This window comes from Ylistrum balloti, unplaced genomic scaffold, assembly GCF_031769215.1.
Source record: "Ylistrum balloti isolate Yb309-2 unplaced genomic scaffold, AGI_CSIRO_Ybal_v1 Utg369758, whole genome shotgun sequence".
Lineage (NCBI taxonomy): Eukaryota > Metazoa > Mollusca > Bivalvia > Pectinida > Pectinidae > Ylistrum > Ylistrum balloti.
The window spans coordinates 1,096,831-1,109,732 of record NW_026781958.1 but is presented as its reverse complement, the minus strand read 5'-3'; the positions used below and the strand labels follow the sequence as shown (position 1 = coordinate 1,109,732).

At 37.9% G+C, this 12,902-nt stretch overlaps 3 protein-coding genes across 3 annotated transcripts; 2 read left to right on the top strand and 1 right to left on the bottom strand.

Annotated features, from left to right (window-relative positions):
- Positions 1-1,905: 1,905 nt before the first annotated feature.
- On the top strand, positions 1,906-4,280 carry LOC132543569 (prostatic spermine-binding protein-like). Its single transcript, XM_060207084.1, has 3 exons — positions 1,906-1,942; positions 3,505-3,646; positions 3,881-4,280. The coding sequence occupies exons 1-3, from the start codon at positions 1,906-1,908 to the stop codon at positions 4,278-4,280; spliced, it is 579 nt and encodes a 192-aa protein (XP_060063067.1).
- Positions 4,281-4,361: 81 nt separating this feature from the next.
- On the top strand, positions 4,362-9,288 carry LOC132543568 (collagen alpha-2(I) chain-like). Its single transcript, XM_060207083.1, has 2 exons — positions 4,362-4,424; positions 8,194-9,288. The coding sequence occupies exons 1-2, from the start codon at positions 4,362-4,364 to the stop codon at positions 9,286-9,288; spliced, it is 1,158 nt and encodes a 385-aa protein (XP_060063066.1).
- A 1,533-nt stretch (positions 9,289-10,821) lies between these two features.
- On the bottom strand, positions 10,822-12,547 carry LOC132543538 (rho-related protein racD-like). Its single transcript, XM_060207054.1, has 2 exons — positions 12,347-12,547; positions 10,822-11,395 (listed from the first exon to the last, which is right to left on the bottom strand). Exons 1-2 carry the CDS (start codon positions 12,545-12,547, stop codon positions 11,033-11,035), a joined length of 564 nt encoding a protein of 187 aa, XP_060063037.1. The 3' UTR covers positions 10,822-11,032.
- Positions 12,548-12,902: the final 355 nt, after the last annotated feature.

The window sequence follows — 12,902 nt, the reverse complement described above, 5'->3', positions numbered from 1 at the left end:
CTTCCTTACATGATAAAGTTCAAGTTATTTTCTAATATGCATGACAGAATGAGGTATTTTTTTTTATTCCGTGTTCTTTCTTTATACTCATTATACTGTAAGAACTCGACATGACCCGGGTACATTATGATTGTTACTCTAAGTGCAGTTGTATATCTCGATTTTCGGCTCTGTTTGATTTTATTCTGATTCATCTATAAACTGGCAATAATTGAACAAAAACGTTATGTATCACTTACGTAACTGACAAGTGCAAACTCCTTAGTGACAGAGATCAAGACGAGTGCAAGCTCTCTTGAGACCGAGATCAAGTCTTTGATCTTTGGCAAGGTTATAATACATTGTACTGGTATACCTGTGGAATTAGGCGTGTATTTTCACCCTTGGTCAGCTGAGGTAAGAGAGGTTACTAGCACTGTTTACCTGTAACTTTACCTGTCTGTGTACACCGGGTGAGTCCTTTGATGTGGCTTCAGGATCAACAGCCTTTGTCACCCATGACTTTGCGGAAACTTCTGAAAAATAATTCAGTTTTAACTGTACTTCGATTGAATTACTTTGAAAATAGCCTAAAGAGTTAAACGCTAAAATTTATCTCTTAATTTAAAGCTACTGATTAAAGGTGGAAATTCTTTAATGTGACTTTAAAAGTTTTCCAACGAGGGAAGGCGTTTTACCAATTTGTAGAAAAATTGTCCGTAAATTTTGAAAGTACATGTTGAGAAAAATTAAGGATAAAATATCTAGAATTTGGAGTCCACCAGAAGTTAACTACAAACTGCAATCTCAAAATAATTCTGATGTACAATCGGATGAAACTTCTCAATGCTACCTCGTCCTGTTAAGACTCGCCAGTGAATCTCTGGTAAATTATGACGACAAAATCGTGTTTCAGATTCAGATTCATATTCCTTATGTCATTATGTCGGAAAGATGACAGTCACTTTTTAGAATGATCAATTCACTGATCTCAGCTCAATTGAAAAGCGGAGTTTTAAGATGTTTAAAAATTTGAATATCTGTTTATTAAACTCTCCAGCAAAGATAAATTTTTAGAATGTAAATGTAATTCCTTGTGTTGTTCCAACAATAGCTTATAAATACATGTATACTTGTTTTCTTCAGTTTAGGAAATCGTGCATTTTCATTTATCACATTCCCGTAAAGAATGGGATAATATTCGTCATTACCACTTGTTTTATTAAGTTGATGTAATCTTTTCTATCACACTGAACATCAATAGTGCAGAACTCAGTGTGTACTACCGTAAACACCCAACATTCATAGTGCAGAAATACAACCAACTTTTATAGTGCTATCACAATGAAGTGTACTAACGTAAACACACAATATTACATTCCATACGGTCACAATATACTGTCACCAGACAAATTAGTCGTTATACACCACAACTACTATCTTAACCTGTCTTGTGCATATATGTCTCGGCCAGGAATAAAACCCAGCTCAAATACAGGCCACACAAAGGCAGTATGAAATATATATCTAGAATTGTGTCACGTGAATTGACGTTCTCAATGAGATCAAACATCCGGTAAAAAAAATCAGAAAACTTGAAATATACATCTGTGTATCTGATTAGAATCGATCTGGTAAGTAAATTTAATAAAAAAAAATCTACATGACACATCATCATATTTCCTGATAATAAATTCGGAGTTCGAAAGTAACACTATTAGCATAAGACTCTCTTTTTCATACAATGCTTGGTACCTATTCCTGAAATTCCTAAATATTCTGTATTTTCTCCTGATTGATAAACAATTCTTTGTACATTCTTGTAAACCTTGTTATGAATACAGGGTCAATCGTTATCTAAACATGAAAAAATACCGCAAAAACAGAGGCAAAGAACTGGGTTCGAACACGAGGAGGTGTGGCATAATGACGCGAAATACGAAACGTATAAAACTTGAAACAGGTCTGAAATGAAAGACCCATATATTTACCGACCAGATCACAAAGCTGGCATTGCTTACGACTTTTGGACAACCTATTACATTGACAGATGAATGAAACTATATGGACATGCCGAAACTGTTACTTCTAAATCAAGATGAAGGGGCCCATAGTCATTAGATGGGTACTTTTAAAAAGCGTTGCCAGTCCTGTTAATCGATTTTGTTGTCAATGCGGACACGGTTAATCTATAGGTATACGCCTGTTGAAAAAAGGTCCGAATTGACTTGTATAAGGTTCTAGGTCGTATCTGGTTAGAATTATTGTCATTTAAAAGTGACAAAATTAAAAATGAAATCTTAGTTACCGCAGCGCCATATATCCCACTGGTCGTTCTTTATGAACTGGATTTGCATGTAATGTTTATCTCGGTTTAAATATATTTAATTGAGACATGTTTTCAGTATAAAGTCTGTCTGTCTCAGTAATTACATGTTGAATTTTATCTAAAAGTTATTACAAGCAGATGTATTCGCAATAATTGAACCAGCCACGTCTGAGAGTGGACAGATTTATTTCTGTAATGTATGGATTTGTGTAGCTACTGTCCTCGTCACGTTGTAAATGGTGACCGAAGACAAAATTATCATGTTTGTATTTCCGTTCTAAATTTCTGTCTTTGTCAAATGTTTTGTCAGCTGACAGGTACATTGTCCTTCGCGTGTAGCGTTCGGCCCTGAAATGTGTTGAAAATTGGCTACATCCCAGTATAGACATTCCTAGTCTGACACTGTTCACGTCTAATACCAATTACAATTCATGTTTCACTGTCAATTTCAGTGTTGATTTCAAGAATCTATCAAATTCAGTTTGCTGAAAAGTCTTCCCGAAAAAAGTTAACCACAGAACAACACGCCTAGATACTTTATTGAGTATCACTGCTGTTTCTGTCATTGTTGACATATCGGTGTTGAAAGAAAGTGATTTAGATAAAGTACACGAAAACATTTATAATTGCCATTTTGGCTACCTAACCAATATGCGTGGGATGGATTCTCATTATTCTTTGTTTGTTTTTTCGATTTATTTGTCAAAATGATTAATGTGCGTCATTTTTTGTTTCAATTTAAAATCAGGCGGTCAATCATACTAATAATGTAGATTTCAACATGAACAATAATTAGCGGGGGAGACATCCGACAGCTTACTTACAAAAATCATAAACAGTGGTAGCGGGGGAGGAGGCGGGGCATTTTGTGTAGCCTACACAGTGTCATATGTAACACAATTCACATTCATTATATGTCAATATATAAAAAATGATATGTCATTAATTTTAAATGTTGCTAAAATTAATATCAGTACATCTGAAGACATTTAAGAAACCGCCTACTGTCTGACTTTGTTTTCTTCTTGTAAAAATGAACTGTTCCGATCAGGATATATAACGGACACACTAAATTTCAAATATAAGACAGCCATTAAAGAAGTATTTCAATTATATCGCTGATTCGATAAAACAATTGAAGGGAAAAAATGTCGAGATAATGACTATCGCCATATAAAATGACAATAACACGAGAGATGATGACAATAACACGAGAGACAATAACACGAGAGATGACGACACGAGATCTGATGACAATAACACGAGAGATAATGACACGAGATCTGATGACAATAACACGAGAGATGATGACTATAACACGAGAGATGATGACAATAACACGGGAGATGATGACAATAACACGAGAGATGATGACAATAACACGAGATCTGATGACAATAAGACGAGAGATGATGACAATAACGCGAGAGATGATGACAATAACACGAGATCTGATGACAATAACACAAGAGATGATGACAACGCGAGAGATGATGACAATAACGCGAGAGATGATGACAATAACACGAGAGATGATGACAATAACACGAGAGATGATGACAATAACACAAGAGATGATGACAACGCGAGAGATGATGACAATAACGCGAGAGATGATGACAATAACGCGAGAGATGATGACAATAACACGATAGATGATGACAATAACACGAGAGATGATGGCAATAACACGAGAGATGATGACAATAACACGAGAGATGATGACAATAATACAAGAGATGATGACAACGCGAGAGATGATGATAATAACGCGAGAGATGATGACAATAAGAAGAGATATGATGACAATAACACGAGAGATGATGACATGAGAGATGATGTCAATAACACGAGAGATGATGACAATAACACGAGAGCTGATGACTATAACACGAGAGCTGATGATTATAACACGAGAGATGATGACAATAACACGAGAGATGATGACAATAACACGAGAGCTGATGACTAGAACACGAGAGATGATGACAATAACACGAGAGATGATGACAATAAGAAGAGATATGATGACAATAACACGAGAGATGATGACATGAGAGATGATGTCAATAACACGAGAGATGATGACAATAAGAAGAGATATGATGATTCTGTTGTAGGTCGAATTCGATTATCCTGATGTCTTTCTTGGAGGACTGTTACAATAGAACCTGCCGTATGCCATTATACGAGATCAGGAGAGTTAACTAATGCTAGGCCTTCCCCCGTTATGTATTGAATGTCGAAAGGTACGGGTTCATATTTTTATATTTTCTTATTTCAAAACCCAGCATTCATTATATATATATATATATATAATTGATATACGCTTAAAACAAAGTGAGTTAATATGATGTCCCCTCCTACACAATCCTCACATTGTGGACTTGCCTGTATATGTTACTGTTGTTAGGTCAACGGACGACAGACAGTAGAAATATTTAATTAATTCCAAGTTTTATAACGTGTACAGAATCTGCATTTACCAAACTATCATATCAGATGGAAACTGTGAAAAGGACTGTTTTGTAACAATGTTTATAACATGTATAGCAGGTGTTCTTAGTCACAATCCATGTGGCCTCGCACCACACATTATACCTACTGGTCATTGAACAAAAAAAAAGTTCGCGGGAAAATTTGAGGTCAGTAAATTTTTGTTATGAAACATGTGTTTTCCCGTGACTTACATACTCCGTGCTATTATACAGTTATTGACCGTTGTTGAGGTGGACATGACGACTGATTACCCCGAGGAAGATAACTATAATATAATATCAATATACATGTCATTACTCGCTGATCTAATCGACACAGATAATTACTTCTGCCGACGTAAAACGTTACTAGGACTGACTTCGGCCTCGATTGATAACCAGACATGGTCGGATTGACAGCAGGTAGTTAATGATGTATTGAAGAATATTTACCTGTGATGACGAAAGTCAGTAATGCAATACACACGAGTCTATAGACGTAACAGCACAATGAATGTTGATGTATATATTATATACTTAATAGTAGACAGACAGATTACCTGATCGTTAAGTAGGTATATATGTATGTAATAATTTATATATACTTTGGTTTATGTATACACGTGTTTAGTAGATCGTATCCCCGTCTACATAAGTCCCGTGGTCTTGTTTACAGGGTTCTGTATGTAACACATATGTATATTCTGATCAAATGTTTGTCATTTTAACACTGATAAATAACAATAGTAGATGCTTAACTGGCCATAATACATGTAGGTAATTATATACATCAAAACAAACAGAATTCTTCCATTCTGGCCTACCGTGCTGAAACTCTAATCGGTAGATTTATTCGGCTGAATTTTCGTGCTTTGTCGCATACAAGAAGCTGCAGTATAAAGCGACTTTTTCGTTCGAACGGACTCCTTAGAAATACTGCTGGACATCCAAAACCCAAAGTCTATTTTTCTCAAGGTGAATTTCGAAATAAATGAAGAGAAAGTAACCAACTCATTAGAAACAAGCTATATGTATTAAAGAGGTTCCTGTGTATCCCGTTATTGTCGGTGTAAACAGGTGCACTATGTATCTTCTGGGCCTGTCTGCATACAAGGACAAGGAATTCCGAGTATTGGTGCACAATGTATCTTCTGGGCCTGTCTTCATACAAGGACAAAGAATTCCGAGTATTGGTGCACTATGTATCTTCTGGGTCTGTCTTCATACAAGGACACGAATTCCGAGTATTGGTGCACTATGTATCTTCTTTGTCTGTCTTCATACAAGGACAAGGAATTCCGAGTATTAGTGAAACACGAAACCTTCCATTCAATTAAAAAAAATTATTTATAGAAGAAAAAAATAGACATTTATATGGCGTAAAAAAGACTAGACTATAAGTAACTTTTCATAAATTTGCATGCCTTCCTTGATAATCTATGTAAATATGTAAGTCAATCCTGAAAACGCGACATAATTAGTTTCAATATACATATATGTATATCAATATGTATATATGTATATCAGATAGTTATGTTATTTGCGTTGTTTAGTAAAAGACTAATTCCTACCGACGTCATTAATGTTCCTTCAACTGTATTCCAGGTTCCGTCTCATATTTCAAATCGAAATTCTTACCTCTTGTTTAGTTTTTTTCTAAAGAATTTTCGATATTTGTTACAAACATAACTATTCTGCTTAAGAAAATAATTTTAGGTGGAGTTATACCTTAAAATTTATTCATAGAAAGTCCATTTTTGTATGGAATAGAATTTTTTTTTTAAATTATTGAGTATTTTGAAATATTTGAATGAATAACTACACTTCCGTGAATGCATTAAACATAATTTTAGAAATAGAAAAGTACTTCTAGACTTCTTTCAAGTGTAAGATGATTGGCCAAGAAGGAAATAAAAAAAAACTGCGTTGTGCCGAACACCGCTCGTAGTACGTAATGCGTCCGTTCTAGTTCCGCCTATCCAGCATTACGTTACATTCACGTAAACCAGACGTATCTCACATCCGTGATCGACGATCATATGACAAATTAGACTGATTCGTGTAAAAATTCACGTCAGATAATCTATTTATAAATGATCTATTCTCCTAATCTCTAAGTACTGTTATACTATTCGATTTGAGTACAGAGTGAAAGTGATATCTGGACATTAATAATGTGACAGACAAGTAATCGACACATCGTATTAGTGTCATTCTCGGATTTATCGATCTCATTTCAAGTTTTCATACAGTACACACATAATAACGTCTATTTGAGATGGGATTTTAATGAAGGTTAACACGAGGATGAAAATATAGCTATATCCGACAACAGAGTATATACCCAGAGAAGAAAGCATTTGATACAATCCGACTAGACGTGTCTCCATCTTGAGATGAGATTCACAAAACTAAAAAAGTATGTTTTAGTTTCATCAAGTCCCTGGCGGACATTAAAAAATTTTAAAAATTGTGAAGAGTTCAGTTTTGGTTGTAAAATGCAAGATTCTTTTTTTCACAGAAACAATATTTATTGAGAATATTTGCAAAGTTATAAATGTAACGCTGATATGATTTGGTTTTTAAATGTTATCTGTTTATTTATTTATTTATTTATCTGTCTACTTATTTATTTATCTATTTATCTGTCTATTTATTGCTTAGTCACATTCTTCCTTTTTCAGTGAGTTATCGTTTTTTACCTTTACGATATGCCTTCACGACCAGAATCGTCGAAATAAGACCTTTAATTGCGAGATCATGACAAACCCACCCACCCAACCAGTCACAGGGTTTTCCCAATGTCTGTATCAACGAGTTCACGTGCTGGGTCGTTTTCTAGGACTGATGGGATGGATCGGAGATAGTGTTGGCACGGTTCATTGACTGCGGTGCATTTAAAAGTATATTTAAAGAAACAGCTATTTAATATCTATAAATAGCTTTTTCAAAATATACTTAAACTTTTGAACAGTGAAGTGAAAGGCTACATTTAAACGCCCAGTATAAACCGTGGGAAGCGATAGGTTATTTTAACAGTCATATACTTTAATGGTCAAACATGTCCATTCTGTATTGATATCAGGATATGTGAAGCGAATATCGCTTGCTGAGGAAACACGACAGAATGGTGACGTGATAGCAATTTGGAAATTATCGAAAAATGAACAAGAGATCCCAGACAGATCTTGACGCCCATCATAGTGTGATCTTTATTAACTCTTGATAAGTTGAATCTTTTCGAATTTTTCTCTTTATCAAATTTAACATGGTCAGGTGGTATCACACTCGCCTTTCGCCTAGACGTCCTCGGTTCGATTCCCCGAAAAGTAGTGGGTGACTTGTCCGACCATTGGAATTCCCGCAGTAAGAACCCCTCTCGTGTTTCCATCCGGGCGAACATGAGAGACTGGAGAGACTGGAGAAGCTGGAGAGACTGGAGAAGCTGGAGAGACTGGAGTAGCTGGAGAGGCTGGAGAGACTGGAGAAGCTGGAGAGACTGGAGAGGCTGGAGAGGCTGGAGAGACTGGAGAAGCTGGAGAGACTGGAGAGACTGGAGAAGCTGGAGAGACTGGAGAAGCTGGAGAGACTGGAGAGACTGGAGAAGCTGGAGAGACTGGAGTAGCTGGAGAGACTGGAGAGGCTGGAGAAGCTGGAGAGACTGGAGAGGCTGGAGAAGCTGGAGAGACTGGAGAAGCTGGAGAGACTGGAGAAGCTGGAGAGACTGGAGAGACTGGAGAAGCTGGAGAGACTGGAGAGGCTGGAGAGACTGGAGAAGCTGGAGAGACTGGAGAAGCTGAAGAGACTGGAGAGACTGGAGAAGCTGGAGAGACTGGAGTAGCTGGAGAGACTGGAGAGGCTGGAGAAGCTGGAGAGACTGGAGAGGCTGGAGAAGCTGGAGAGACTGGAGAAGCTGGAGAGACTGGAGAAGCTGGAGAGACTGGAGAGACTGGAGAAGCTGGAGAGACTGGAGAGGCTGGAGAGACTGGAGAAGCTGGAGAGACTGGAGAGACTGGAGAAGCTGGAGAGACTGGAGAAGCTGGAGAGACTGGAGAGACTGGAGAAGCTGGAGAGGCTGGAGAGGCTGGAGAGGCTGGAGAAGCTGGAGAGACTGGAGAGACTGGAGAAGCTGGAGAGACTGGAGAAGCTGGAGAAGCTGGAGAAGCTGGAGAGACTGGAGAAGCTGGAGAGACTGGAGAGACTGGAGAAGCTGGAGAGACTGGAGAAGCTGGAGAAGCTGGAGAAGCTGGAGAGACTGGAGAAGCTGGAGAGACTGGAGAGACTGGAGAAGCTGGAGAGACTGGAGAGGCTGGAGAGACTGGAGAAGCTGGAGAGACTGGAGAGACTGGAGAAGCTGGAGAGACTGGAGAGACTGGAGTAGCTGGAGAGACTGGAGAGACTGGAGAGACTGGAGAAGCTGGAGAGACTGGAGTAGCTGGAGAAGCTGGAGAGACTGGAGAGACTGGAGTAGCTGGAGAAGCTGGAGAGACTGGAGAAGCTTGATTGGCAATTATTGTAAAATGAATGAAACCTCTATTATTTGATAACGACCCTCTAGTACTTCTTGTGGAAATAATAACACTAGCATGTAGCTGTCAAACTTCAAAATATCCGCTTGTCGGCCGGCGATGAGCGTAACTCTTGGTGTACCGAGGATGAACAAATCCAAGAAGGCAACTAATGGCTTATTTAATTCCCCCGATCCCGACCCACCGACAAAATATGAGAATAATTCATCATAGAACTTCTCAAGAAACAAGAGGACGATAACAATTTTAAGGACACGCGGACGGACTATGACCGATAGTGGGATTTGAACGGTCCATGATCTGATAATGGTGGACTAATAATCGATAAAACGACGATTAAATAAAACACATGAATTTATAAATCCATATAAAAGTGAAAAGGTTAATGCCAGTCCTTTAACTCGTCCAAAAAGCCTGTCATATAGAAACGTCAATTTATATAATGGCAGTTCTCAAAGTAAGAACCGGGATAATATAAACGAAAATGATACGTATAATGAATATATTCCTGCGTTTCTTGCGCAGATTCACGGTATGAATGCGACTCCAATAGAGCTTTGACAAATTAACAAAGACGTTTTCAGACTTGTTTGTGAGCTTTGACGGAATTTTCCAAGACATATTTGCCGATGATCTACGCGTCAATATGCTGATATGAAACGGCAAAGAAAAGCTTCACAGGATCTTAATTCAGGGAACTGCAAGGGTCTTATATACAGGAATAGGTGTCTCAGTCTGGGAGATAGTGTTACCTGTATCATGATAATTCATTGTTTAATTGACAATAGTTAGATAATATGTAGACATTATACTTAGATAAGCTCGCATGGCTTCGGTCTGGATTACATAAAACAGGTTCATATCGTGGAAAACATAAAGTAAAACATGATGATCTTTCATAGAAAAGCATTTATTGGAACTAAAGATTAAACAGGTCGCTTTTGTTTTTGGAAATGTTATTTTGCACAATAATTTCGACAAAAGTTCCATAGATAATTACAACAATGTTCCGGACTTCGGTTTTCCAAAATGTTATATCAAAGAAATAGAAATAAATACGAGCATATGTAATTTCGTTCGTCATTTTAAACAGCAATGGCCACAAATCGGTATAAACAGTGTAACCGTATGGTGTTTTAAACTCAAAACACACGACCGCTCCTCTTGTCCCTGTGTAGTCAACACAAACTCATTCCTGTAATCAAAATCACCATACACATTTCACGCCCAGTGATGCCCACCATCTATTCCAGCAGCGTAATTAAGCAATGTCACGCGCACTCTGTCACGTTTCGACCCCCGGGACGTTTTTGTGAAGAGTAGGGGGTACCGAGAGATTTTCTACATGGCAGTTCACTTTTGGTATCAAATTCTCACCTAGACAGTGATTGGAAATTAAAAGTTCAAGGCAATGACAAGCAGATTTTCCGATTTCAAAGATGTTACCAAGTCTACTGGTACCAACAAACTGATAGTAACATACTAATGGAAATTCCATATCTTCCGAAATATCGCTATGTTCAACATAGCGACTCCTGGTTCCACGCGTTTCAAGACGAACACTGGTCAGACTCCGACAAAGTCTTCTATAACATGGAATGTCATACGATCTTCTTTCATCTTCAGTGGTCAATGCAGATTTGAGTGACGTACGTCATACGTCGAATCTGTACATCGAAGTTTAGCTAAAATCCTGGGGTTGGATAATATTTGTGCGTTCAGCGGCCAAGTATCCTTTTCAGCATGTTCGCCTTCCGCTTCCTGTTTTTGAGGCACATACGAACTACATTCTCAAAAACATCCTTGACGTCAGTACCGTTTCTGGCCGAGCACTCAATGAACCCGTTAGCTTTGATTGATTTTGTCATACGCCGCCCTTCTTCTGTAGTAACGTGTTTGGACTGTCGCTTGTCCGTTTGTAAGGCCACAACCATGACTTGGCATCGTTTAGCAAAACTCCCTAACTCCCTTGACCAATGTGACCGCAAGCTGTCATACGATTCTCTGTCCAGAACACTGTAACACAGCAGAATGACGTCTGACTTGCAATAACTGACCCGTCGAACGTCACTTCCTTCATGCTGAAACAAGTATAAAAAAAATACATTGAAATGTGTTGAATAGAGCATAAAAGCTTAACAAAATGACTTTTTTTTTTAAATTTTGGTTTTTCTGAAATCAGCTGTCTGGTCTAGTACTAGTTATTCTTCCGCAATATCGACGTTAATCGGGTTAATTTCATCGGCTTCAGAAAAAAACCAAGAATAATTCTGACTTCTGTCTAGCCCTATAAGGTGTCGCTGCAGAATTTAAAATCTATGATTCAGATTATTGATCACTTAAAAATAACCTATATATTATAATGATTTTTCGCGCGATTGATTGAAATACAATACGTTTGTGTTGTAATAGCAAGCGTTTAACTAAAAAAAATTGGCGGGAAAGAAATCCTACTCAAGTGGCAACATTTCAAACGGTATTAGTTTACAAGCTTTCTCAGATGCACTGTTGTTTCTAAATATTCAATAAATAATATTTCTAAATATTCAATTAATAGTATTTCTAGATATTCAGTAAATAGTATTTCTAAAGCACACAATAGTTTTGGGGGTTAAACAAAATCATATCATGGTCCTCTTAGTGTGTTAACTAGAAGTTTATCGGTTAGAAACTCTCTCGTGATGGGATTTTACGATGTAATCTCAAATTTTACAGAAGGTTAAAATTTTTAATTGGTTTTATGGTCCCTGTGGTCTTGTGATGGGAATATAAGATACTTAAATTATTTTGACTTCCAGAAAGTGTCGATGTACGTCGTGTAGATTACTTCGACAACACTGCTCCCAATTGCAACACTGTGTTCCATATTTGTTTGTGTGAGATCAATATCCGTTATGTTTACAGTATCAAGTATATTCATATTCAAACATTTATTTCAATTGTACACCGACATACGCGGGTTGTTATAATCTGCTGAAAGTGTAATTTCACAAGCTGAGTCCGGTACATGGATACTTAAAGATGGCGCTTACCTCTCCGGCCGAATCTGTGATGGTGATGTTGTACTGGTCACCACCAAACCAAGCTTGACCGCTGTAATTGTCCTGAACTGTGGCTATATACTGGTCAGGAAAAGTCGTGTCCGCGAAAACTTTGGCCAGACAAGTCTTCCCGACCATACCGTCTCCGACAAGAGTACAGAACACACTCTTTGTATCCATAGTAACAACCATACTCCAAAGTCACAAAAGCAGCTGATCGTGGTTAACATTCAAAGTAGTTTTGGGCAGAGGATGAAAATCGGTAACGTTATACTACTTTCGGTTTAGCAACTAGCCAATCAGAATCGACCTTTCTAGCAAATCAACAAACACCTGTCAGACGACCTAATATGTTTCCTCGTGTGCGTAATAGTACCGCAAGGCCCTAAATAGATTAACGCGGCCCGACAAAGGACGAACTCAACCCACCGCACACAGGTAAATGTGACAGACCCACTGGAGCGGAACGATCATAATATACCAGCTACCTGGACGGGCGAGGATCAAAGAGTGCACTGGTGATCATATGTTTTACCGTTACCAGGAT

Excerpts from the sequence above, each read along its gene's own strand:
- LOC132543569 (XM_060207084.1), top strand. The coding sequence starts at position 1,906 with ATGACGCGAAATACGAAACGTATAAAACTTGAAACAG. Across the intron at positions 1,943-3,504 it reads ACGTATAAAACTTGAAACAG|ATGATGACAATAACACGAGA; the intron begins GTCTGAAATGAA and ends ATAACACGAGAG. Across the intron at positions 3,647-3,880 it reads ACGAGAGATGATGACAATAA|AGATGATGACAACGCGAGAG; the intron begins CACGGGAGATGA and ends CAATAACACAAG.
- LOC132543568 (XM_060207083.1), top strand. The coding sequence starts at position 4,362 with ATGAGAGATGATGTCAATAACACGAGAGATGATGACAATAAGAAGAGA. Across the intron at positions 4,425-8,193 it reads AGAGATATGATGATTCTGTT|ACTGGAGAGACTGGAGAAGC; the intron begins GTAGGTCGAATT and ends CGAACATGAGAG.
- LOC132543538 (XM_060207054.1), bottom strand. The coding sequence starts at position 12,547 with ATGGTTGTTACTATGGATACAAAGAGTGTGTTCTGTACTCTTGTCGGA. Across the intron at positions 11,396-12,346 it reads TCACAGATTCGGCCGGAGAG|CATGAAGGAAGTGACGTTCG; the intron begins GTAAGCGCCATC and ends TACTTGTTTCAG.